Source organism: Harpia harpyja, chromosome Z (assembly GCF_026419915.1).
Source record: "Harpia harpyja isolate bHarHar1 chromosome Z, bHarHar1 primary haplotype, whole genome shotgun sequence".
NCBI lineage: Eukaryota > Metazoa > Chordata > Aves > Accipitriformes > Accipitridae > Harpia > Harpia harpyja.
The window spans coordinates 91,502,391-91,529,881 of NC_068969.1; the positions used below are offsets into that span (position 1 = coordinate 91,502,391).

Genomic DNA, 27,491 nt, shown 5'->3' on the forward strand with positions numbered 1-27,491 from the left:
AGCTACTAGGAAGACAGTTAACTCTATCCCAGCTGAAACCAGGACAGGTGGGCAGAGTGTTCAGTGAAGAAATACCGACAGAATTAGGACTGTAACGTGTTCAAATATGTAAAACACCAGCAATAAGCTCACTGGCTAGTCTGCTGCAGACAGGACAAGTAGTAATGGGTTTCTATCGCAGCAGTGGAGATTTGGGAAAACAAAGCACAAAATAAAGTGCCTGCAGGAGATGCGGTCTAACACCAAGCTAGAGAGACAACTGGTAGGAACAAGAGTCCTTCCCCCGAGTGCAGCCAATTAGGAGATCTGGACAGGGCCTCACGACCACCCTTCCCCTCCAAGTCCACGGTCCTTCCTTCATCCAGCAGAATGGATTCAATCAAGAAAACAGGTGCACGGCGGTAAGATGCGGAGCACTAATTCCTCACCCCATGGATGCTGAAGGGCGTAGGTCCTGCACTTGTTCTCATCTCTCCCTTCTTCCGCCAGCACCTGCCCTTGCTGAATCTTTCCACAAGCCAAATTTAAAGGAGTTTGTGAAAGGGTCTGAGGAGTGCCAGGCAGCCAGCAGCTATGAGAGAAGTCAAGATTGTTCCACTTCTTATACCGTGGGGGCTCATCTCCCCCCCACCAGGCACCAATGGCAACGTGCTGACCGCCTCTCGCGGCTCCAAGGGATCTGTCACCCCTTTGGGAATCGCTCCTTGCAGTGCAGGTCCTTGGGAAGGCTCCTCTCAGCGCCTGCGTCTTCATCCGCCTCCCACGGCCCCACCACAGCTCCCGGTGCGGAACCCCGCGAGTAGAGCCACCCGCCGCTGCCTGCGCACACCTCAGCGAGACAGGCAGCGCTCAGCCGCCTGTCCTGAAACACGAGGGGAATTCGTCCAGGAAACTCCGCAAAAACACCACCATACACGCTTGAAGAGCCAAGCTTCGCAGACGGGCTGCACTCGGCTCCCCCTCTGCAAATGCTGCTCGTATTTTTAACCTGCTAATCGCCCTGGGGAGGACGGCTCCCCGGAGGCTGACCGTGGAGAGCGCGAAGCTGCGGCCGAGGGGCAGCGGAGGGATGCGGCCCCCCGCCCTGCCCCGGCCCGGGCTCCCCGGCCCCCGCCGTGGGCCGTCACCACCCCGACCCCGCGGGGCGCTCCCCAGGGACCTCGCTGCCCGCTCTCCGTGACGACCGCCGGAGCCCCTGGGTGGGCGCCGGCCCAGCGCCGTCTCCCGGGGGACCCCCCCCTTCCCGCGCCGCCCGCCGCCCACACCTGCCGGCCTCCCCGCGCCCCCCCGGCCCCCCCACCTGGCCGGCGCAGCAGGGCGCAGACATGCCGGCGGCGCGGCGCGGCTTGGCTCCCTCACAGCCTCCCTCATACGGGAGCGGGCAGGGCAGGGCCGGGCCGGGCCGAGCTGGGCTGGGCTGGGCAGCGCGGACCGCCGCCGCAGCCGCGGGCGGAGCCGCACCGCACCGCACCGCCTACTACCCGGCGGCCGGTCAGCGACGCCCTCGGCCCGGCCCCGCCTCACGGCTTCCGCCGCCCTAGCTTCCGCTGTGCGCAGCCGGCGCGGCGGCGGCGGCGGCGAGGGGTGGGACGGGGACGAGGGCTGCGCCGTTTCCCCGGCCCCGAGCGCCCCGTCGGGGCCGCCGCGGTGGCCGCCCGCCCGCCCGCCCGCCCGCGGCTGCTGCTGCTCGCTGCGGCAGGCCTCGCCAGCAGGCCTGCCCCGCCGGCGGCTGTGCCTTCCCCGAGCGAGGGGACACCCTCCGGACCGGCAGCCCCACGTCCGCCGCTGGGGAGAGCACCCGCCCTCCCAGCCTGGCCCCGGGGGAGCCGTGCCTCGGCTGAAGGCGCCCGCGCATTTGTCTCGCACGGCAGTCAGCGCAGCATGTCTGAATTTTCTTGCTTCGCTCGCCCGAGCCAAGAGGAGCGGCGGTTCCACCTACAGCTCTGCCGTCCCGATTGAATCCGTGCAGGACTGGCCCCCGCAGGCTGTCCTGCTCTCAAGGTCACTGCCAGGATCACTCGCCTGCTCATACACCCTCTAAAACACATGCTTTTTAGTAGCTGGAGTTTAGCGAACTGACTGGAGAAGATGAACAAACATAGGGATCTTAAAAGACCTGGCATTAAATGTGAGTTTAACACTGTGATGCATGAACCTTGGGTTCAAGCTGCTTTGCCGCATCCCATGGCCCCTACACCGCCTGCACCTTCACGCAGGAGTCGTGTTTGTTCAAAGGACAGCTGCAGGGCTGTGCTTTCCTAACAGGAGCCGAGGTCTTCCCAGTGTTTCCAAAATACTTCTCCAGCATCAGTTGCTAGGAGTCGAGTGCAGTGCCAGGCAGTCGCTAAGCGTTTCTCAGCTTCCTCTAATGGGATATTTGCTACTGCGGACAAAGCCACCGATAGCAGCAATGAGGGTCTCCCTGAAAAGACTCCCTCACCTTCTATGCTTTGTTGTCTCTGTGCCTGAGTGTGCTGTAATATTTAAGATCACTATTTGGAACTTTATTTCTAGTCTCAAAATGTCCTAGCTTTAGGAATTCAGTGTGACTAAAAGCTTTTGAACTGCATACAGGTACGTGCATGTAGATAATGCAGCTGCACCCACCAAAAAGGAAATCAGTGTGGATTGCAGGATGTATTGTGCAAAAGCCCTTGTCTTTCCTCTTTCTTGTGTGCAAACAAACAAAGTCAATGCTTTAGGAAGTGGATCATATGATGAATCGGCATTACATAATTTGGTGTTATACTGGGGACCGAAGAGACCAGAGTTGCCATAAGAGTACAGTTTATAAAAAACAGACGTGCTTTATTTTTAACGGTGGTCTAACATCTGCATATACTCAGTTACAGATGGGGTATTTACCACTGTTTTAAGATTAATTCTGTCAAGCAGACAGTTATTTAGCTGCAAAGGACACCAGCTTGCAGGCATCCCACAGGACCCCACCACAGTTCAGGCAGCAATGTGGCTGACGTTCCTGCTGTGTAGGCGCAGCAAAAGCCCCAACCTCACGTGAGGACTCCTGAAGTCAGGACTAGGGGTAGACGTCTCAGCACACCTTCTCTGATTTATAGCTCCTCTCCCCAGAGGCAGGGCTGAAGAGAAAGAATCAAGAATTGAACAACAGACAGGAAAGCAGTGCAGCCAGTGAACAGGCAATGGAAAACCACTGGTGTTTTTAACTTCAAGACACAGTCAGGTTCTTGAAGCATGGGATTAAGACACAGGAATGTGAGCATCACAGCATAGTAAGAACTCAGCAAAACTGCGTTCATCTTCTATTTCTGTTCCAGACTTCTTATACAATCACGAGAAGCTGACTGGTCAGGCTTTGCTTAATTTCCACATCTGCAAAATCAACTCAAAACATGAAGGAGAATCTGAGGTTTAATTTAAAAATGAAACTGTCTTGCAAAGAGAGACTGCTGAAGGTGACATAAGGGTATAGTGGAAGAGTGCACCATCAGCATGTCTGCGATAGCAACAAGCATTCAAAGCATTCACTGGGTGAGGAACACTGTTAATTCACTGCTCCATGCAGGTCTGTTAATGCCGCACCACTACCACTGACACAAATCCAGCCTCTGCACTGAAGAAAACAGCAGAGTTCTGTAATGGACTTTCCAATCAGTTAGAGCACCCCAAAGCCCTGGGCTTTTTAAGTGAAAAATTCATCACCAGAAATGCTTGAACTTTCCTGCTGTGTTTCTGGCAAGCATTAAGCAGGCTAATAGCAAAGCAATGAGCAGATGTTACTGCATCAAAAGAACTGTCACTCTGAAACTATCCATGCATTTAGAATAAGGTTTACCCATCAAATACATATTCTGAAATCAGAAAAGGCTGTTGTGTTCCCCTAATCTGATTTACTGGCCAGAAATCTTCAACCAGTAATTCCTGCCTCGAACTGTTCCTTTTGGCAGGGTAAAGAGTGCCTCTTTGAAGAGATGCTAATTCTGACGTAGGCTTTCAACTGACAGGGAATCCATAGCATTAGTAGAGAAAGGCAAGAAGCTTTGGCCTGGCTTTGTGTAAGGAATTTTATGAATGTAGATTTACAGAGATTTAATGAGTCGGGCAGAACGGGGGCAAGAACTGGCCCCGTGGTAAGACAGACAGTCAAGGAGTACCCAGGAATGGAGTTAAAACTCTGGGCTTGGTTCAGGTGCTGGGGAGCAAGGAATGAAGTAAAGCAGTTGGTTAGAAGTTGTTAACCATGTGGCACTCCCCAGAAAAAATCCTGGTAAGAAGCCAGTTGCGCCCTGGGAGCAAGCCACCTTCCTCAGTCAGCATGTATGCAAGCAGAGCAGAGTAGCAGAACCTGAAGCCCCAGAAGCAGGTCACTTTGATCCACTTACCTTCAGGCAGCCTATAAAACTCTGCCTGTAAGGTATCCAGCCCTGTTTCGTACACACCAGTGACCTGTGGCACATCAGTTTTGCTCGAGTCACCAGGAAAGGCATTAGCCTTGGATCCCAACAGCAGTCTCACTTGCAGATGTTGCACCTCCATTCGCATTCACTTTACTCATTCCCAACTCACTTCTACATGGATTATTGTAACAGAAGCAGAGGTTTTCATTGTCCCCCTTCACTGTGAGAAGAATGCAGCATTACTACCTCTATAGAGAACTCAAAAAAAAAAATGTTAGTGGTGAAGCAGAAAGCTTTGTAGCATAGTACAGGGAAATCGTAACTTACCAGGAATGTGCAAGGACTCTCTACTTCCTCAGTACTTGTGTAGTATGAACCAGCTCAGTGTATTTTAGAGCAAGAATATTAGGAATTGTGTCATTTTGTTCACACTTTCTGAAATGAAGCTGCAACTTGGAATGATGCTTTCAATGTTTTGTAATTTCAAGATTTTTCAGTAATTAAAGGATTTTGGTTTGTGCCAGCTGGCAAAGAGAAGAGCACAAAAAGTCTGCATCCAATGAGAAGGAGAAATCTAACACTTGGCTGTTTATCAGGCGAAATGAAATACAGAAAATCTTTCCAAATGTAAATGCAATCAGAAAGAAACAAAACCAGACTGTTACACATCATGGTGGCCACTTATATAAAATGAGTTCATTTTTATAGTGTAAATTTAGACTTTATATGCTTGTTAAAATACAAAAGATGTGACATTGCTTTTTAGGTAAATGTGTATTTTGCTTGAGCCTAGCAATTAGACACCAGTCAAAACTGTGGTTGTGGGAAGGAGAGGAAATGTCTGTGCACATGCATGCATGTCTTCTGGAAACCACCACTCAGATCCAAACTGAACCTCTTACACAGCTAATGACCTAACTGCTGTGATGTTCACTGGCATAGTTTCCTGTGGAAAAGGTATTCCAGTAAAGGGGAGCACCATGCAAAGGTGTGATCAGACAGTAACATTTATTTACCACCCAGAAGTTTTACTTGTGTGTGACTGCAAGACCATCCCCATCTCACAGTCTAAGTGGCTGCAGGCCATAATAAACTCATTACTTCCTCAGGTTTTTTACCAAATATGCACCAGCACCTGGATTATTCCCCAGATCTTCTTAGGTAGTCAAGGGCTTCTAGAACCTTTGGATATCTTCCAAAAGCCAGTGTACCTAGGAATCATGCCAGGACCAGCTGCCACAGCACAGTATAGCCCAGCTGTAGACCTGACAGAAAGCAAGTGGGAATAGCCCACTTAGACACAAAAGTGCACCATTAGCAGTTGAAGCATCTCAGAGATGTTTTAAGCTTGGCTCGGTGCAGGAAGCTTAAGGGCAGGGTATGGCCCATGCCAATATTTTCCAAGAGCACCAGGTCACCTGTTACTCCTTTAGCTTGGAGTTCTTGGCCACTACACCTTACTTATTTGACTCTCCAGTTGCCACTCCGCTTAAAAATAAGTAAATAAGTGCATTACAATAATGGCTGCAAAGAGTCCAATGACAGAAAAAAATTAACTTGTGTTGTCTTTTGATGTTTGAGTTTTTAGGATATAAGCTTTCAAGCTGTTGTCAGCCTCTCTAGGGCAGGAACTACATCTCCCAGTAGCAGCTTTCAGAAAAGCATCATTTGGCTTGGGATCTAGTAACAGACATATACTATAGTATTTGTTAGTGCTATAATTGGATGATCACCTTCGAGATTGTGTGTGGAGGTGCAGGGAGGCACACAGAGCAACTGTAATAGCAAAGAGAGCACTGAATGATCTGCCAGTGCAAGGCAAAAGCACCCTGCAAATATAAATCTCTGAGATGGGCCTGATGACAGAGACTGTCAGTACATGTGGGGCCAGACACACACATGTAACTGGCCCTTCCAGAATAGCAGGTTGGTCATAATGCTAAGTGGTGGTATCTTCCACTATATCTTTATTAGTGTTCCGTAATTCACAGTGATCTTTTCTAGATGGTAATAGTAATAAAAAAAAAAAAAGCAAAAGGAAAAAAAAAAATCCATGCACTTAAGTAGTCAAATTTGGTTAGATCCTGATCAAATGAAATGTTTCACTTGTTGGACTTGAAAGAGAGCATTTCATAGCATTTGAAGATTTTGGTATTAAAAAACCCACAAGGCTGGTAATTCCAGGCAAATTTGCTTAAAAAAACACACTTTTATTTTGAGAATGATAGTTTAACAAACTGGTTGCTTAGTTGTTTTTTCATGCCAATGTTAATTCGAAGTGGATTAAGATCTGCATTGTCTATTAAGGAAATGCACCAGCTAAACCTTTCTGAGTAGGTTAATTTTTGTAACAAAAGTACAGAGAAGTAGTATTACACAACTTCGTGCTGAACTCTTCAGGTGCTGCATTTGCACGCTCTTTGTTGACCCTTTTTAGCACAATACCATGTAATGCCAGTTATAAGTGTCATTCTTTCTGACCTCTCAGCAACTGTATGCAGTATAGCTTTTCATTCCTAAATCAGTATTTTATTATGTGATGTCTCAGGTTTATTAATCACAGCTAATACCTTTACCTTACAAATAACTGATGCAGACATTCAAGTCAGATGACAGTAAGGAAACATTGTGCTAGGAGAAAAGGAGACAGCAGTGTTTCCCAGCACACTTACACATTTCTGACACTCAGGTCACCAGCCAGCAGCAGGGAGCCTGGTGCTGGCTTGAGGCCCTAACTCTTACTGGAGTTAGTGAGTGACACATGAAATAAAGGAAGCTTGCATGCGCCCAAGTTACTAGATAAGGTCAATATAAAAGGTCTTATTAAAGAAGTTCTACAAGAATACGAAGTTAAGCAGGCTCAAGCTGCATGCTGAGAGACAGCCCAGCTCTCCATCCTTACAAGGACCTCCAAGCTGGCAGAGTGATGATTATGGGAGAGACAAGGGTTAGGTTAAGGTCACACAGTTGTTACCACATCCGACCATCTGCCTTATTTCTCTGTCAGACACTCCCTCTAGTGGCAGGAAAAGCTGATCCGACTGTAAATCAGCATTTTAACTGCAATTAAGTCTGATAGATTAAAATAGCTTTCCACCATCATATATAAAGATAGAAACCATGGTGGCACTGTCTTTCTGCACTGTTGACTTCCTAAGGATGCTGATGTGAGAAAACCAGAGGAAGCTCCTGAACATATGGGTAAATTTCAAGTAGCAAGAAAAAGACAGTTTTACATTTGTCAACCCAGTAGCAAGCTTCTTCAGAACTGTCAGATTGCAATACTTTGTTAATTATCTGTTAATTTTCTTTGTCAGTGAACTTCTTCCCTTAGAAAAAAAAAAAAAAAAGAGACAGACAGATTCATTCACAGATGGCAAATCCATGCAGGACAGTGTAGGTATTCTTTCAGGGTACCTGCCTACCAGCCTGGCCCAAACTGGAGGTTTCCCAAAACCAAACCACATTGACAACAGGTTGTGAGCTAAGTCAGCTTCGTGTAACTGTCAGTGTCCCTGCTGAAGTTGCACAAATATCTCGTAGTAGGCATAAACCACATTGCACTAATGCTTTCTAATTAAGAGTGAAATTCCCCCTCTCCTCCTCCCTTCTCTGCATACTATTCTCTTCTTATCACAGCAATGAATGCTGTTAGTGTGAAGGTTTCTGGGCACAATTTGAGCTGACAGGACTAAAGGAAACTGTCACAACCCTGATGGCCTCTGTACTGACCACACAGCAAGCTTCTCAGAAAATCCTTGTGCAGGACCTGCCTGCCTGTGGATTTAATTCTTTGGAAGGAAGAGACAGACCCCTCCCCACCCAACCCCCTGTCCTTTTATTTGAAAGAGTTTCTAAAAGGAAATAAATAGACATTTTCTGAGTAAGTGCTCACAAATAGAAGAAAACAAACCAAAACAAACTAGAATTGACCACAGAGATGACACAAAGCTAGTTCAATAGCATCAAAGCTAAGATTTTATTCCTGCTGTACCTGGGGAAGCTTGAAAGTGAGAAGTTGGCATTATACAACGAACAAAGTTTGGCCAAGCAGAGTTCTCAAGCTAGCGAGAACAGAGCTGCTTCTGGACCCTTCTTGGTAGTGGTGGTGGGCTACAAGAGGAACAAATCTAATTCCGAGCAGGTCTTCGGGAAGGTTAGAATCAACAGAAAGTTTTCCTAGGCAGTGCTGTATTTTGGAGCCAAAAAGAGACTGCAGCCATGCATGTCTTTTCCCCAGCCTCTCACACTACTGAATATCAGCAAAGTGTATGTCAAAACACAGCCTGCCAAAAGCGTTCAAAGCACTCAGTATAGCTCTCCAAGAAGTTTCTCTATCTCAGCCTGACAAATTACATCCAGACCTATCCCTGTTTTACCCTGTGATTTTATTACAGCCTGATGGAGAGAATACCTTACCTCAGAGACAAAGTCAACACAGTTGAGTATGAAATGCAAGGGGGAACAGAGGGATTCAAAAGAAAAGCAGGCCTAACGATAGCCTTTTTTTAAAGAATTTCTCCCTTCTCTCAGAGAGGCAAATGAGTATTAAAAGGTCACAGGTGAAACCTGCTCTGTAAATGAATCATTACATTGGAGCACATGGAGCATAAACATTTGTGCACAAGAAGAAATGGCTGAGTAGGTGTTAACTGAGCAGTATACATGCAGTCAGTCAAGAGAACAAGAACAGGCACAAAAGCCAAGAATGAACACAGGTAAAAGTAAAGGACTGGCAGTGCTGCCTGGAGTCCTGACAGCATCAAGGCCACACCATGAAAAAGAGCATACCATAAATGCAAAGCAACAACTCTGTTACAACTCAATCTGGCTCTGAGCCTTCTTTGTCGTAACAAAAAGGCTGCAGGGATCACACAGCGTTGGCACCAATCGAGAACCAGGGGGACAAGATGAGGACGTGATAGCTAGCAGTCCTTGTTCTCCATGCCACCACAAGTAATCCTGGTATCTGTGAGAAAATGAAATCAGTTGTGTTTAAAACAGAGAGTGCCTTCCCCTTCTGTATTGTGTGCTCATACAATGAGTTTTGCTACATTTATTGTATCAACAAAGTGGAAGGAAGAAAACAAAGTTTTAATTCAATTATATAAACAATTTCAGTACAATGCATAGAAGTTTACTCAAATTCCATTAAGTCTCAAGGTAAGAGCCATCAAGTTTGCAAAGAGAAGTACTAACCTTTCAGGAAGAAACAGCAGTAACTCATGATAAAAAGGTGGTAAGGGAAGGACTGTCTCAACCCAGGAGAGAAGGCATTTAGGTTACATTCCAGTTTGCACAAGTGTACAACTTGGACCTTTGTGCAAGCATGCACATTGCAGGCTCAAGACAAACCAACCTTGACTGTTGTGGTTCTGAACAGAAGCCAAGTAGATTGCAGCAGCTGTATATTCAATGAGTTGGTGTGATAAAAGATGGATTGTCAAAGCTGAAGCATGATTAGCATGATATAAAGCTTACAAGGTAACCAAGTCACAAATTAAACAGTATTTAGATGATTAATAGCATATGAATGCGTATTAATTTACCCAGATTATATTTTCCCAGAGTCTCAAATATTCCTTCCAGACTTCTGACCTAAGTCGCAGAAGTTAAATCAAACTATCCAAAAGCCTCAGATTAAGAAAAAAAAATCACGATGATCCTTTTTCTAATCTTATCTTACTCTGTGATATACATGCACTTTATCTATGCACAACACCACCATTAAGAGCAAGGCAATTTTAGTCCCTGACACAGGTGGCCTCATTCATGAACTCAGCTGCAAACAAGACTTACTATATACCCTCACAGTACAGAACAGGACCCAACCATACATGCAGCACACAGTATGCCAAATGAATTGCAGTGTCGGAGCTGGAAGAGAACAGCTCCTAAACTTACATTATATAGAAGCATTGCTATTTTTGAGCATCTGCTGTGGTAAACACATGACTCCAAGCATACAAGACAATAGCCTTGGTCACAAAATATCCTCTCTCTTCAACCCCACTATTAAAGAGCACAGTAACCATGCTCCCTACATTCAAACACTGACTGCCCATCTAACTCAGTACCTACTCTACAACTTTTGACAATAGAAGCTTAGAGGATTGCTACTTGGTCTACTAGAAAAGGTTTCCTTCAGGGAAGGGTATCATCTAGACACATGCAGCATTTGACAAGAAGGGAATAGTGTTACTGTCAAAGCAGAGCTGACAGAATACTTAAAATTGTCACTGCCATGCAAACTCTATTTGTTATACCCAATAGTTAGGATAGTCACTGAAAAATGCAGTATCTGTTTTAGGGGGCTGAAGGTTTTCAGGCTTTGAAGTCCAGTCAGAATGCTGTCCTACGTAAGTTAAATGCAAAAAAGTTCACAGTACTCCTAACTCTGTTCCCTGTTCAGATTAACATATTTTTGTACATATGCCTGTGAGAAATAGGACTGCAGTTCTCTTAATCCCCCAGCCTGCATGGAGGATGATGATGTTTGATTACACAGACAGTAAAAACTGCTGTAACTAATGTTATTTGATAAACATTTTCTCTACACTGTCTATTAGATCTTAGTAGGAAATTTAAGTTTAATTTTCAACTGCCAATAACCAATACAGAACACAGTAGGGTATTGGGAGATTAGTAACTGTTCTGTCTTACAAGGCCAGCATACTTCACACTGGCTCAAGGTAGGAGTAAAATGAAATAACACAGGAGCAAGAAGATGGTTGCTCTTCCTCTACAAGCCTCAAAGTCTTCTATTAATACACTTGCTACATACACTAGAAAACAAAATGCTGAAAGCAGCTCACAGGTGGGAAAATGACAATGGCTCACCAGGTATCCCCGAGATCCACTGCACAACAGGGGTGGGCATGCGGTTAAGCTGCATCAACAGCACCTACTGGCTTGTTTCTCTCCATTGCAGAAGCTTGGTTACCGAGCAGCCACTTTGCAACACAGCCATGCTGGAAATCACGCAACAGAGCTTAGCCCAGTATCTGCATTATGAATTGTTCAACAGCCACAGGTTGACAAGAGGGCTGGTATAGTTTTCCCAGCTGGACCTCCCTCCATCTCTTAAAGCAATCTTGAGGCTGTGAAGGAAACAGTATTTATATGCTCTCAGATAATGTCTCCTGGAAGACTGGAGTCTGCAAAAACACCCCAACACTTCACATTCAATCTGTGCATCATATTGTTTTCAACATAGTAGAAAGTCTTAATGCATGACTGCTGAGAAAGCACATGCAAACTCATTTGTTAATACACTGGCATATTAACTGGAATAAAAAAGCATCCTGCCCTTCCCTCATATTGAAACATTTTTTCCAAAATTTATTATAGGGCTGGCAGACAATCATATGTACATCTAAGCTCCAGGTGAGAAGGGTGTTATTTGTATTTTTCCTCCTTAGGGTATACATCTGTGCAGGACAGCACGTGATTCAGCATAAAGATTCTGCAAAATTAGTCTGTGTAAAGCTGTAGCCAGCAAGCAGTTTTGACAGTTACTACCTCAAAGCATGAGTCAAAGTAACAAGACAGCAAACCAGAGAAAGGAATCTTCTTGTTTTGCTCAAAAATGCTTTTATTCAAAGGAGTAGGGTTAATGAAACCTCTGTTTCAGCAAGGAAATATTAAATTCACATTTTACATATGACAATATTACAAAATAACCATCCAGTGACTATTACAGCGTTTTTTCAATGGTTGGGACTCAGGCCATTTTCACTCTTTTTCATCCACCATCCACAGCAATCAAAAAATCAATTTTTTTGGTAATCCTGAAAAGTGTAAATCACATTGTTACCAAAGTAAAGGGGTCCAGCCCCCTCCTCAAGGCTTTAGTATTCATTTGATACTGTTCTTGAGATACATCTACTCTGAGCTGCTTAATGCTGTTTGCTGCAGCAGCAATACATAATTATTTTTTCCAATGAATCTATGGAAGACTGCTAGAATTAAAGCTCACTTGAATCAGTATGTGTACTCCAAATGAGTCCCAAATTCTGAAATTGTGTTAATTGCATTTGGGATACATGTAAGTATTTCTCTTTATTTGTATAAAAACCTAGCCAGTTAATTCTACTTTTAAACCTAAGAAAGACAAACTATTCTAAGGCTTAACCCTGACCCACTTCACATAGACTTGTAATAATTTTTGTAACATGCTGTCACTAGCCAGCAATAAGCTGTCTGCAGGAAGTAATAGCCCCTTCAGTCTCTGCCTCATTCTTTAACCATGTATTTGTTTAGTATCAGCTGTAGAGATGATGGGGGCAGCAATACTTTTCTGATTCTATTCCAGATCCTGTCCTCTCATTTCTTCATATGCTACTTATTTATAATGTAGGTAGAACAAACCATAGCTGCCTTCTGGTATGGATATGAAGCTTACTATGAAGGGATCCAACTGTTTTTGCCTGCCCTATAGGCAGAAGTCTCCTCTAAAATACACAGACATTGAATCATACCTATGAACTTTAAATGAATGCCCAAAGAATACAAATTATTAACCTTAGATATGAACAGAATGATTTTTTTCCCAAACCAGTGTAGAATAGTTCTGATATTAGATAGATTCCTTATACTGCATTAACTCAGGAAAAAGTTTAGTGCGGTATCTTTTATACTGTTTTGCAAACCTATGGCTCCATAGAAATGCAGATTAATAAGACTAGAAATTGGTGTCCTGGGGAAGGAGTGCTGCTTTTGACTAAGTGTTTGCCAGAGTAAAGATGCACAATGATGTCATCATAGCATCAGTGTCTCCACATACTTCACTGATCAGAAATAAGTGGTAGCAACAGCTAGAAATGATGCATGCTCAATACTTTTCACGGGCAGTCATCCATCTAGTGATGGTTTTCCCCTGACAATAAAAAGGCTGGGTTTTTTGAGAAGTACAGCTGCTGCACATTTAAGTTTGGTGAACATGCCCCACATGCTACAGGGGTTTGTTCTCATGGAAAAGCAGGACTTACAGAGACGGCATAAATTCTTTCTCCTGACAGCCAGCCCCTGTTGCCAACATTTTATAAAAGGGATTATAAGAGGGATATAAGATTACATCAGTAATCACTCAGTCCGTTCTCCTAAGTTCAGAGTGCTACCTCAACAGGGCTAAGGGAAAGAGAATGTACTGTGCAAGATGCAAGCACAGGCCAGCCTAAGAATTTCAGGGGATGCAAGTTATTTTTCTTTGAAATTACTTTTGCACATTTACACCCTCAATAGTGTTAAAAACATGCTATACTTGAAATTTTATTTAGACAAAGACTGTAGGATTTTTCTTCCAAACAGACATTCAGATTTTAACTTTAGATAACGCCATGTAAGCATGTAAAATGAAATCCAGGGTGGCAGATTTGCTAGCTCTAACATTGGCTCTCTTTAATGTTTGCTGGCACTGGAGGATCTACCTTTGAGACCCTCTGGTTCTGTCAGCCCAGCTAAGACAGTAACAGAACATAATAGAAAACCCACATCAGAAAATCCATTATGTTTCCATTTCCACTTAGTGGAAATGATACTGCTTTTTATACTGATACTCAAATGTCTTAAAAAGTAATGCTGACTTCCTAAATGCCTTAGTTATAGCCAATCTCAAAATTCCTGGCATTTAACACACAAGTCTGATTTCCTCTTGCTGAAGATAAGACTTTCAGAAAGATGTTAAAGCCATTAGTGTTCTAGCTTAATATAGCTCTGGAAACTCTGCTCATTGTTGAATGCAAGACTTCAAACGGTTAAGTCACAGAACTCAAGGAAGCATTTCTTTCTCTTTCCTGTCATTTAGTTAAAAGGCATATTTTAGGGTATGTACTCCAAAACGCTAATCACATGGTCCTTGCAAAAGGAGCTAAAAAGCTTAAATTAATTACTTAAGCTATGGTAACTTGACAAGCTCCCATGTGTTAGTTGACCCATGGTACTGGGGTCAGCAAATAGCATGCAAATAGTCAACTGATTAAATTTTTCTTTGAGATTAGAATCTTAGTCTAATGAACTAATGCATTGTACTTCTGATTTGACACAGACTAAGAAACAAGAAGTCAAAGTGCCCCAAAAGTAAGTTAAACTCTAATAACATACCTGCCTCTCTGAATTCAAGAGGAAATGCACTTTCATAGAAGCATCTCCATTCCAAAAAGATACCACTCTTGTATCAAAACAGTCTCATACTGGCAATAACAAAAAAGCTGATGCTAACCTGACAGCTGCTATCTAGCATATTCAAGCTGTTAAGAAGACCAACTCCAAGTTTTAGAACCAACATTTGCCCCTCTACTAGAAGGTCTGGGTCATTTAGTGTCAGATACAGAGTCCTCAAGCTTTTCTTGCCATGAAGATACAAAGTACGTGCTACTGTTTGGGGAAGACTGGAAGCTCCATATAGAAGTAAATGTTAGGGAATAGGCTTGCCTTTTAAAAGGGTCACAGAAATGTGCTTAATGTTCCTTACCCAGAGCGGTCTTAACAGTTAACTTGCTTGGTCTAAGAGACAGTGAGCAGAAATCTCCCTTCTGAACCTGATTTACACTCCCAGTCTGACATTTGAAAGAATAACATGCTATGTTTCTCTCTCTCTCTCTCTCACCCCCACCCTTTTTTGGTTTCAGTGATGTAAAGTTAAGCGATTTCCACCTCAGTAAGATGTCTCAGAAAAAAAATAAAGGGCATCATAATAACCTATAATTTACTGGGTAGTACCACACTCCATTACAGAAATTAATGGAATTAGATATTGCTTCTAATGATAGATTCCTAAGCATCATAAAAGAGCCTTTTTTGTACCAATTCTAACAGAACACAGAACTAAGTCATTCTCACCCTAAAGCATTTATCCTAAAACATAAATCATTAAAGGGCTTCAGCTGGTGCTGGTGCTCAGGGATGTAGTCCATTCAGAGTTTTTGTTCTGAAACATTGGAAGTATCCCATTCTCTCTGAGCATGTAGCTGCTATTTTAAAACAGGTGAAACATTAAGAGGTTACCTTGATCTATTCCTTCTGTTCTTCTCTTTTTTAAATGTAAAAGTGCATTTTGTTGCTCCTTTACAGCTTCTGCAGGACAGTTGGGTCTTGGCAGCTGATTTCCTGGAGTGGGTCCTGGTCGGTTACTGAAATACTTCTGTTTCAATGCCTTAATGATAATGGAAGAAAAATAACCAAGTAATTAGTATAAAGTGTCAGAACACCATCTATGAAGAAGTTATAATGAAATAAAGCACGTGCAATGGGGACTTCAAAACTAATTGGACACTTTTATATTAGAAAGTGGCCTTGGGGCAAATAAAGATTTTGTGTTCTCAATGACTACAGACAGCACTTTGATTTGTAAGCCAAGAGATAATTGTGTACTGTTATTTTTAACTAGCGCTCAGACATCCTAACAAAACTCTAGACTACATTGAAGGTGGTCTTATACAAACAGTAAGCTTCTAACTCTAAAGAACTTACAATCTGAACAGACAGATGAGACGAGGATAAAGAAGAAAGTAGGAATAAAGAAAGGTTAAAAAAATGTATCTTGATCAAATCTAGGACCTGGACACCAGCTGTTTTGCTAGCTTTTAAGATAGGCCTTTCCCCAAAATTTCTATAACTGTGCTGTTTCTACACTGTAAACTGTGAGAAAAGTGTAGTTTGAATTAGAGCAGAAGACAGACACAAGTGTGCAGAGTTAATTTCATTTGGTGAAATGAAATTTTAGGAATTCCACAGCTTCCGTAAACTGTGGTTAAGGGAAAGAGGCTAAGCTGTCTCTTAGGTAATCATCACTCTTGCTAATATCAGTTACATGGTATTCAATGCCAGCTATAAAACAAGCCAATACAGTAAGTGCAAATTCTCCTGCCTTAAACTGTGGCATTGTCAATAAAAATGCTAGACTAGAAAAATCATATATATTCAATATTCAAGTCACCATCCTACAATATAACCTATAAAATGACTTCATACTTATGAAGTAGTACAGACATGTCCCAGGCATAGCAAAACTAATTATTTGGAAACATATATTGAAAGTTCTTAAAGATGGTGACCAAAAAACCTGATGTGCTCTGGAAGTCTTCTAGTGAAAAAATATGTAACACATACACTAATCCCCTGGATTAGGATCTGCCTTGTGTAACAAGCAATGAGGGAGTCCTGGCCTTAAGGGGACAGCTCTGTTTCTTGCATGCTTCCCCAACAGTGTGAGGTCACAGAAATACAGTTTTGAAATTGCCAACTGCTGTATCTTCCTCATAGCAGAAATCAATATTCTGAACTAGAACATTCTGCAATATTTTTATTCAAAGTCCTTCATTTCTCCCCATTAAGGAGTAGTGAAATTGAGATCAGTTTCACCCTAGTATAATGGAAAAGGATATTCAGATCAGAATGCTGGTTTAAATCACGACAGAACTTTGTTAAAAAAGAATGAAAAAAGTTTAAATGAAATTGAAGAAGAGACTGGATCAAGTTAAGGGTGAAAACCTTTCAAACCCAGGGAGTAAGAAATGCTAAGACTTAAGTTTCAAGCTTTAGGTGACTGAATTTTGAATGTCATACAGTGACTGTCTGAAGGCCATGACTCACACACCCTTTAGTTGTCTGCCTTTGCTCCACATTGGGAATGGAGACAATCAGTCAGCTTTATTCATGCCTTTGAGTTCTCTCTATAAAACACTGGAAATTTGTTCCTAGTATTTCATAAACAGAGCTATATATATTTCATTTCAAATCTGGCTTACTGGCTTCAAAGCACATTTGTCTGATATTAAACAGTAGGTTAATGAACATTAGGACATAACACAAGTATACTATACCTGAGTAGCCGTAACCCTAGTGCAAGGATTAAATGTGAATAAGCCTTGCAGAAGGTTGAGTAAATCATCACCAGCTGCACTGAAGATATGTTGAAGTGGCATTCCAGGGAAAGACTTAAATGCAACATAATCTGGAAGACTTGTCATCCCCTACAAAGGCCAAAAATGGAATGTATGTTTTTCAAGTTAGAAAGAGTTGAGCTTCTCACAGAAAGGGAACTTCACATGGCTGTCTTTAGGCAGAAGCAAATTATCTTTCAAAACATCTTGCTAATACATGGTCACTGAAATAAAATAAATGTAGTAATAGTAGGTCATAAAGACTTTTTTTTTCTAAACTGTTACAGTTGTTTCACACTTTCCCTTTCAAAGTGAGCTCCCTTCCCTTGCTTTAGTGGTGACCAGTCCAAAAGGAAAAACTGCTGACAAAGAAAGGAAGTACAAAAGAACTCTAGAGTGGGTGCAGACAAATGAAGTAAAACTTTTTTCTTTTGCAAACTGACATGGTGTAAGAGACAAGATTCACAAAATAGCCAGTCTCCCATTTTCTCCCAGTTAATAATACGCTGTCCTTCTCCTCAAAGTTAGCTGATCATCATGAGCATTTTGAGCTACTTTTGAAATGCACAACTGAAACTTTTTCTCTGGGGAGCAGGGGGAGGGAAGAAAAATATGCCAAGCAGTTAAACAACAGATGAATTGCGTACTTTTTCCTCCTGTAGGTATGAAAACAATCCCATTGTATTCAAACTATAATAAAAATGATCTTGTAACAGACAATTATCCAAACATAGTATTTTAATAGTTTTAAGTATTTTAAACCTCTAGTCATCACACTTCATTAAGTTTATCCAAGCAAAATAAAGTATTAACACTGAAGTGAAAAATGTGCTCAATCAGTTATAATCTTGACAGTAAAGGTTTCAATTCTTGAAGTGCATGGGTTTGCAAATTCATTTGGGAATGCATCATCTTTGTCATGCTAGCAAGTCTCCTATTCTCCCCTCTCCCCACCCATATCTTAACTCTTCCTCTCCGAAGAAAGCAGAAATGTCATTGCAAAGATCTTCATGCATTTCATTTAGAATTCTGGAGCAGCAACAGAATTGTGTGGGGCTAGCAGTGCCTTATATGATATTTCTCCATCTGGCTATAGCTCCATTTGGTGATCATGTACCATAGCATTCAAGCACCACTCACACAAGGGAAAAGCAGCACAGAGAGGGAACAGAGGTGGGATGTGACAACTGGTTAACAAGTCCAGAGAGCGCTTCCACAACTCAACCACAAAAGAGGATGGTCTGATCAGGGAATTCTGGACCACTCATGTCCATCAGCTGGTCCAAGTTGCCCATCCAAAGAAGCCATGCCCCACTTCCTGTCAGCCTGCCTGATAACCAGTTATGTAGGTCATTGTGCGCCCTGACATTAAGTTTAGCCCAGTATTAGTGAATTACTGGATTTACTGTCATCTTGACCCAGATAATGATACTACTGATTTGTATCTGTTACTGCACCATTATTCTCAGATAAACTGTTTATCCCTAAAGCTATTGGTCTGGTGTCTGTTACCATATCCTGAACATGTAACTTGGCTGGGCCATCTCTAGTGTCAGAAGCGGGACATAGCACACAACATCATTACCTGCCCCAACCTTGTCTGAGTGCCCTAATTGGTTGTTTTGCCATGCCCACAGACACCAGATTCTCTGACAGAGGGAAGCACCTGTTCCCTTTTCCATGGCTACTTTAATTACAGAAATTCAGAAAGACAAAAACATGAAGGGGAGGTTACTCTGTCTATTCCTCTTTGCACACTGTCTTGGAAATACTGAACACCACTGACCGCAGGCAAAGCTTCAGCTGTCTCCCTACAAAAAGAATGGGCTCAAGCCCAGCAGGATACTCAGCCTGCGTCTCTGATACTCGCCACTGCCTGTGTTAAAGGCATGCAGGCTTGCGTGGAGAAATTAGAGCACCTCGATGTCCCCCTGGTGGCAGCACCTGCCCGAGAAAAACTTGACCTGCAGCTGGAAGCTACAGAAAAGGGAATTTCTGCAACAAAAATACATAAAGCTTTATATATTGACTAAGACGACATGGAAGGAAATACTTGGTTTGATTTGGATTCAAACGATGATACATCAAATTCCTGAAGCCCAACGAGACTTATGAATCCCATCAATTATTGAAAACGCGTATGATGCTAATGGAGGCATCAGAAGTATCTCCACATGCCCTTTTACAAATAGACACCTAGCCAAATCAAGCAAGTGCTATCACAGTCTGTTATTGTGGATTACTTAGCCTAGCTTGCAAATATGAGGAGGGGATACGATTCAAATTTCAGAATCAGAAGCTCAGACCCTCAATTTAGGGTCTGGAATCTGACCCTAATTCCATCAGAAAATACAGAAACTGTCTTTTGGGCATCAACAGCTTATGTTCAAAGAGAGTGCCCCAAGATCATAGAATGAATCATAGAATGATTTGGGTTGGAAGGAACCTTAAACATCATCTAGTTCCAACCCCCCTGCCATGGGCAGGGACACCTTCCACTAGACCAGGTTTCTCTGAATGGATCCTAGACCAGGATGTTCAGAGATGACTGAGGACCCTGGCCAATCCCACAGATTTAGAATTGAGCATAGCTAAGTTGGTTATCAATCATGCTTTAGACGTAGGCCCTGTGGCAAAGACCTATCATCATCCCACTGAGACGCAGTGGTGCCTACTAGTCAAAAAGGGTCCACTCATAGGACATTTAATATCAATAAGCACTGGCCTTACAGGTGCAGCACACAGCCCCACCCAGTCCCTGCCATTACAAAAGGTAGCTTCTGCTGTGCGTGTTCTGTTATCTTCCCATCTCCCTAAAGATGCAGCTATAATTACCACCAAATCCTGTTGCGTCCCTGTAAGTTAAAAAAAAACCTCCCTAAGCCTCTGTGAAAGGGCCCTGACCCAAAGACCTTGAGAAAGCCCATTTGGCCCTGGGCATTCCCAAAATAGCAATACACAGAGTCCCAGGATCAGTGTTACTGGCTCTTGCCAACACCCCACGTTGTGCTACACATTCTCCCATTGGAGGTAAAGCCCAAGTGCCCCTCCTGCCATTCCATCAGCTGGAGCCTGGAAACCTCAGCCTCCGTTACCCAAACTTACTAGAGGTCCAATTAGCACCACAGGGGCTGGTCAGAAGCCACCAGTCTCTCTGACATGCTATAGAGAGTGTGGCTTATATGGACTTCCAATCTAGTGCTAGATGTCACCATCAATGATAAATTGTATTTGCATTGCCTCATTGATACAGGTGCTGAAATTTGTCATCAATAGATCACACACTGGAGGGGACCACTTCCCTCATACTGCAGTAGTCTGCGAGCTCACAGGACCACTCATAGCTCTTCCTATAGTCAGTCAAGCATGACTTCCCCAATAGACATACAGCCCAAGGATCTGCAGTTTTGGGATATTCTAACATCTTGGATATGAACCGACTCAGAAGCCAAACCCTCCATGATGCTCAAGGCAAGGTACGGTATCTTGGTACTTCCGAACCAAACCACCTGCTAGTTCCAGTAAGTACCTCCCCTACCTCCAATGACCCATGTTGTTAATTTACAGCAGCACCCTGTAAAACCGCAAGCCCAAAACCTCATCACCTGCCTCCCTTCTTACAGGGCTGGAAGAACAGGAAGTAGTCATTGTGAGAGACTGAATGAGTTAATGTCTCAAACATTGTGGTGGGGCAACAACAAACCCTGCATAACAAAGAAGCCAAGTTCTACCTAGCACAAAGGGCAGAGGTCGTGCGGGAGGATGATAAATACGTTGAGCAGGGCAGCTCATCATATATGGCCAGAGGTCATACAAAGTTTGTGTGAGGAAGGGGCTCACAGCTGCCCGAGGGACCCTTCACGACCACCCCCCCCCAACGGCACCAGCACACAAGATCAAGAGTTAGGTAAGTCCTTACAGGCAGTGTGCAGAAGACCAAGAGGGGTGTGACTGCCATGAGAAAAGGCGGGAACTGGGCTATAAAATACACCAACACAAGGAGCCCTGCGCACGCGCCCACCAGAACTGGACCCCTCTGCTGACTGGACCAACGCTGGACCCAGGACCAGTGAAATCCTTCTATTTTCTCTCTCTGTCTCTCTCCCTTTTTTCCCCATAATCCCCACACCTCACCCGTTCAGACATAAACCACTGACCAAGTCTGGGACTAGGAGTGGATCCAGCCACGCCTGGGCTCCTCTCTGAGGAGGAGTCTGGAAAGCAAGGGGGTCTGCTCTGAACCTCCTGACTCAACAGGAGGGATCTCCTTATTTTCTTCCCTGAATTGATGTATATGGTCACCACGGGTTACACGGTTTACTGAGGTAGTTCCATGCCAGTTCCTGTTGGGAGAAACCCCGCCACCTGCTGTTCTGCCTTCCAAGTGCAGGCTGCTTCTGCCATGAATAAAATGTTTAACTGATCATTTGGTGTCATCTCACCTTAATTTAGCCTGAGGGAATTCCGAATTCACCACGACCCATCCCTGGTCTGTCCAGCCTGGGTTGTGACAGTCACTCACACCCACACCCCATTTAGCAGCCCCATCTGGCCAGTGGGCAAACCCAACAAATAGGTCTCGGCATCTGACTGCTGCCTACTGTAGCACACATTCTGCCTCCTCTCTGCTTCACGCAACAGTCCTAATAGCTGCTGAAGTACTCAACACCATTTGCCTGCTTCTTACCTATGGATGGCAGTTTTGGACATTAAAGATATGTTCTTCCAGTGCCCCATCCACTTAAATGATCAAGGTCACTTTACTTTTACATGGAATAGCATTCAGTACACCTTTACTCATTTACTTCAATATTATCACCATAGTCATACCCTTACTCACAGTCTCTTAGCCTTAGCTGAAACTTCTTCCACTCCTGATCTCTTCTGCCACCACTATACCAATGACATCCTTGTGGGCAGACCTACACATGAATCTGTTGCACAGGATATAACCCTCAGTTTCAGCTCTGAAAGAACACTGGGATCTTTTTATTCCTCCCTGCAAATGCCACACTCCTGCCCAGAATGTACAAGTCTCCTTCTATGCTGGTACCAAAGTATTCTGAAATCATCTTGCAATCTGTTTTATCTTTACCTACTCCCTCTCTAAACAAAACCTCCAGAGATTTTAGGCACTTTATAAAATTACAGCACGCCCATGTCCCTGGTTTTAGTCAGCTAATCCATCCTCTGTATTCCTTGCTGCAAAAACATGTCACCTGGAACTGGAACACAAGTCATCAACAGGCCTTAACCCTTCTCCTAAAAAGTATTCAACAGTATCAACATTTAGGAGCCCTCACCCCTACTGGCAGATTTGAACTCAGGGTCCAGTAGAGTGGAAATGGTGCCTGGTGGGGACTGTTCCAGGAGAGAAGTTCCAAGGACTCTACCCCCAAACCTATCCATTTTGGTAGCAAGGGGTGGCAATATGCACAAGCCTCATATCGTGAATGGGAGCATGCTTTACTTGCTACCTTTTCTGACACTGACAAACTCCTTCAGGATCATCCCCTTACACTTAGGGTTTTATGTCCTATTCTTCATGACATCCTTCACAACATTGCTTTCCCTGAAGGATGAACTCAATCCATTACCACTCAACACTGGGTTCTTGGTATACCTGTCATCACTGATGGACCCCAACCTTTAGGCCCCAACCATTGTATCCTCACCCACCTCACCTTTCCCATTCCTGTAGCCACCAACAATCACTCAGATTTGCCATTACCTAGGTCCCTCCTTTCCCCACCCTGCAAAAAGGTGCCTGGTTTACTGATGGCTCAGCAATCCTTTGCAGCAATGCCTGGTTTGGGTGTGACATCACTGTCCATACCACTGATGGCCAAATCGCCATGGTACTGCCCAGATGGCCAGAACTCCTGGCCCTTTGCTTAGCCATTTGCTGCTCTGCCCATACTGTCTGACCCTTGACGTGTTCTAGGTGCACCTGGTGGCTTTCCCTCTTGGAAAGTGTGCTCCTTCTGCACTCTTACTGCAGAAATTAGGGGCCACCTTCTTTAGGAAGATATGTGCACACTTCGGCTGTTGGCAGTGTTGATCCCATTCTGCTCACCACATGGTTGAGGCTAGGTGGAATGACTGAGCAGATGTCACTGCTGCAATCAGAGGGGTGGAAGTGATAGTGGACACTGACACCCATGATAAGCTGACAGCAGCCCAATAATAGCAGATGAAACTGAGGGAACCTTAGGCCAAACCTGCAACTTGGAATGTGGGACCACTGTGGTAACTCACCAGTTGCATGAGCACTGGAGTTACCCGCTGCTAAAGCTTTAGCCCAGGTTGCAGCACACTGTGGAATACATCTTCAAATGTAATGAACAGAATGTATTCAAATTGTATGGACAAATGGGAAAACCTGGCTTAAGGAACTTTGCTACTTTAACACTGGTAGGAGGAAAACCCCACAGCTCTCCAGTATGGAATCATTCTTTGAGATTACATTATACCTCCATAAGCCAAGAGCAGAACACCACAGTTAACTGTGGGATTGTAAACAATTCAAATGGGAGATACCTCTATATCATTTAAGGGACCAACACATCAGTGGATCAACAATCAGCATCTTGTATGCCTACGTTAACCCTTTTGTAGCATGACCCTTATATTTTCTCACTGTTGATACTGTATACCTACGGGCTAACACTCCAATAGCTTTCTTAAGCATAATATTATTCTCACATCTCCAAGTCCCTCTCCTACTTCCCTTCCCAAACCCACCATATCATCCATACCCTTATCAATATGAATTTATCTCTAATTGAATGTCTTTTGCAACATGAAGACTTGCATCGACTGTTGAAACAGGCAAAGAAGCAGGCACAACAAACTTTAATAACCATGGTACCAGAGATCAAACAAATCCTGGAAAGTGTTTAAAAAAAAAAAGTCAAACATAGTTGGCAGGAATCCATTTTAGGATGGCCTCCCACCATTAGGGGGATGTGGAACATCCTGCTTCTTTACCTAGTTGTTATTCTTATTTTCAGTGGCTTCTTACTTGTTTTAGTTGTCCCATTAAAGATTTGTACTTGGCTTTTGGCCCGCACTATTCTGATGGTTTCTTGGCACACAACCTTATTGACTGTCTTGTCTCAGTTTAACCCTTCATCACCTCATGACCAGACTCCTCTCCACACCTGACACTTCCAGTGAGGTGGGTAGTATCAACATTGGTCTTGGCCTTATGCTGCCATGGCAAAACAACCACCCTTTCCCCCACACAGTTGCGTAAGCAAGGGCTGAAAATGTGGGGCTGTATTGCCTTAAACAGTGTCTGCTCCATATAGTGACCACACATCTTATATGGCTATAGCTCCATTTGGTGATTGTGCAGTACTTAAGGTAGCATCCAAGCACCATTCACACAAAGGAAAACTGGCACAGAGGGAGAAGAGGTGGGATGTGATAACTGGTTAGCATATCCAGAGAGTGCTTCCACAACTCAACTACAAAAGAGAACAGTCTGATCAAGGAATTCAGGACTCCCCGTGCCCATCAGCTGGTCCAAGTCGCTCATCATAAGTTCTGCCCTGCTTCCTGTCAGTCTGCCTGATAACCATGGTTATGTAGGTCATTCAGTGCCCCGACACTAAGTTTGGCCTGTTATTACTGAATTTACTGTCATCTCAGAGATAATTGTTCTACTAATTTGTATTTGTTACAGTACTGTTACTCTGAGATAAACTGTTTGTCCCTAAAGCTGTTGGTCTGGTGTTTCTTAATGTATCCCAAAACTATAACTTATCCAGGCCAACTTAAGTCCCTACAAATTGTTCCTACTTCTGAAAGTGATTAAAGCCTTTCAGGTTAAAGCAGACTAATTAATCAAGCATCTCAAAAACATTAAGCAACAACAATAATTTCACACCAATAGCCATGGGAAACTGTGGATACATGCAGAAAGGAAACCAAGAAATTTCATTACTGTTGCTTAATGCTAACAACACTGCTGTATTGACCAGAGACTAGCCAAGAGAAACAATACATTTCAGCTGCTTATCCTCCGCTTTGTGCGATCAGGCAGATGCCTTCTGAAAATCTACTCAAGTATTCTGGTATACCCTTTAATTTAATTTCAAAAGCTAAAATAAAGAGTAACAAGTAAAACTATTGTCAGTCTGTTAAACAAAAGCACTCACAGGCCACTGTTCTTCCATTGGGGTGCCCAGTGTTTCAAATATCCTTGTCAGCTGGTCAAGATCAGAGTCTCCAGGCAAGAAAGGAACCTGGAAGAAGGCAACAGCATTTGATTGAATTAACTTTTGAATTTCAATTCTGGAGAGGAGCTTTGAGCTATCCCTTATAATTGCAGGGCAAAACATCTTTGTATACCAGCTGCCCACAAAGAGGTAGACTGAATATTTGAGGCCTTCTAGTTATGTCCAAGTAGATTCCGAAGGTTTCTTGCAACCCAGGCTTGGTATCACTGACTTGATAGCAGAGAGCTAAACATAAGATTAGACTACCACCACATTAATGTAAAAAAACTAAACACAGGAAAGGAAAGATTTTACATCTCAGTTGCCAGTTTAAAGCTGGTGGCTCACGTTGATCTTTCCATCATCTGCTTCCTGAAGTTAGGTTTTATATATATTCAAGACATTTAAAGTGAATCGTAACTGGGTTACACAAGCAGCAGTTAGACTGATGGAATTAGACAACAGCACAAGCGACAATAGTGACCCACAAGGTTAGAAACTGCCTAATCAGTGTCACATCTCATTTAAACTAAGCAGAAGACAAAAAAGGGGATATTTGCTCAGTTTAACTTGTAGCTTGTGCGTCAGGCACACAATGCAAGAAGAAAGAGACTTTGTGACCAAAGCAAAATTATTAAGAATTAGAGGCAGTATTTAACCAAGTAGGACAGAAAGACTGTAATGAACATCCCTACTAGGCAGTGTACTAAGTTTTGGTGTCATGAAAGTGCCTTGAACATAAACTGCTTTTGTAAAGCTCCCAGAAGTTGTATTGTCCCGCAACCCAGTACACTCAGGAAGAAAAAGGACAGATACATTTAAAATTATCACAGTGACAAAACTGAACCATTACACATTTTCTGCTTTGTGAGAAACCAAAGAATCAACAGAATTCAGCAATTTCTTATTTCCGTTCTGACTTTCCTTGAGTTTATTCAACTTAGGAGGTCTAACACATATTTATGTACACATCACAAGTGCTGCTTAAACAGCCACTGTACATCTCCATTTCTGAACTGCCAACCAAATTGTACCAGCGATACACCAAACCAAAAGACTTCTTGCAAGGTGTTTTCAGACAGACCAGTTCCCCAGTATGGTTCATGACATGGCCACACAAACACTTAAAGTACAGTGCAAAAACCAAGCAGAAGCCACTTGCTCATTGAAGAAATTATACTGCAGGCTACTTCATGGTTTTGGCTGTGTCTGTGCCCCTACCCTCCACTCCCCACCTCACACTTCCATGTCCTGTACACAGATCTGCACAATAAATGGTCTACTTCAGTAAAACGTACTTAAGGACCATTACATCTGTGCACTGTACTCAGGAGTGGCATAGAATTACCTGATGTTAACCTTCAGCTTCGTTCCAGTATTGTCAACTAAGCTTAGAAAGACACAAGTCTTCTGCTCATTACAAGTAAACCCACAGTTAAGGTACTGGTGATACTTATTTACAGTTATTGAGGAACAATGTATAAGGGACAGAGTATGCATGTATCTATGATGTCACATTTCCAGAAGGATAGCAAATGAAAACTGATAGAAGGCTGTGTGAAAGGATAACTCTTCCAGTCCTCTGAGTGTTATCTATTCAACTTTCCTCAAGGCAAGACTGTGACAGTTTGTTGCAATGTTTTTACCCAGCTGTTTTCCAATGATTGTGATGCTTACCGAACCTCAAGTCCATTCCAAAATTTCACTTTCCTTACAGTTTGCAAGCTTTTGGAAGCTTTATTCCCTTCCTTTCATGAATAGCCTAACTGCCTTTGCCTGCTGCTGTTAGCAGGAGAGAGGAAACCCACATATGAAGTTGTAATGCACTCTGTAATGTAAAGTAATTAAGAGAAAATAAAAAATGCTCACATTTGAAGACTTACCCTGAGGAGCAATTCAGCTAAAATACAACCAACAGCCCACATATCAACACCAACACCATACATTCTAGCACCAAACAATAGTTCTGGGGCTCGGTACCATCTGAAAAGAAAACACATATTGGGAAA

At 43.3% G+C, this 27,491-nt stretch overlaps 2 protein-coding genes across 9 annotated transcripts in view; both read right to left on the reverse strand.

Moving 5' to 3' along the window:
• SERINC5 (serine incorporator 5) overlaps positions 1-1,463 on the reverse strand; it is a 54,478-nt gene extending 53,015 nt beyond the window's left edge. The window contains exon 1 of the mRNA XM_052777159.1: positions 1,301-1,463. Within this exon, the coding sequence (XP_052633119.1) occupies positions 1,301-1,327 (27 nt within the window). The 5' untranslated portion in view covers positions 1,328-1,463. The remainder of the gene's footprint in view (positions 1-1,300) is intronic.
• Positions 1,464-2,782: 1,319 nt separating this feature from the next.
• CDK7 (cyclin dependent kinase 7) overlaps positions 2,783-27,491 on the reverse strand; it is a 35,397-nt gene continuing 10,688 nt past the window's right edge. Inside the window, exons 8-14 of one of the 8 annotated variants that reach the window (XR_008233502.1) lie at positions 27,366-27,465; positions 25,423-25,509; positions 17,198-17,347; positions 15,381-15,528; positions 11,217-11,476; positions 9,576-9,780; positions 6,555-9,345 (exon numbers count right to left, since the gene is read on the reverse strand). Coding sequence is in view for 3 of the 8 variants with exons in the window: in XM_052777093.1 (XP_052633053.1) it covers positions 9,302-9,345; positions 15,381-15,528; positions 17,198-17,347; positions 25,423-25,509; positions 27,366-27,465 (529 nt within the window). In the remaining 5 variants the exon portion in view is untranslated. Of the gene's footprint in view, positions 4,901-6,554; positions 9,346-9,449; positions 11,477-11,932; positions 12,167-15,380; positions 15,529-17,197; positions 17,348-25,422; positions 25,510-27,365; positions 27,466-27,491 lie in introns of those variants that run through there. The other 7 variants (XR_008233499.1, XR_008233498.1, XR_008233501.1 and 4 more) reach the window with 7 other exon arrangements.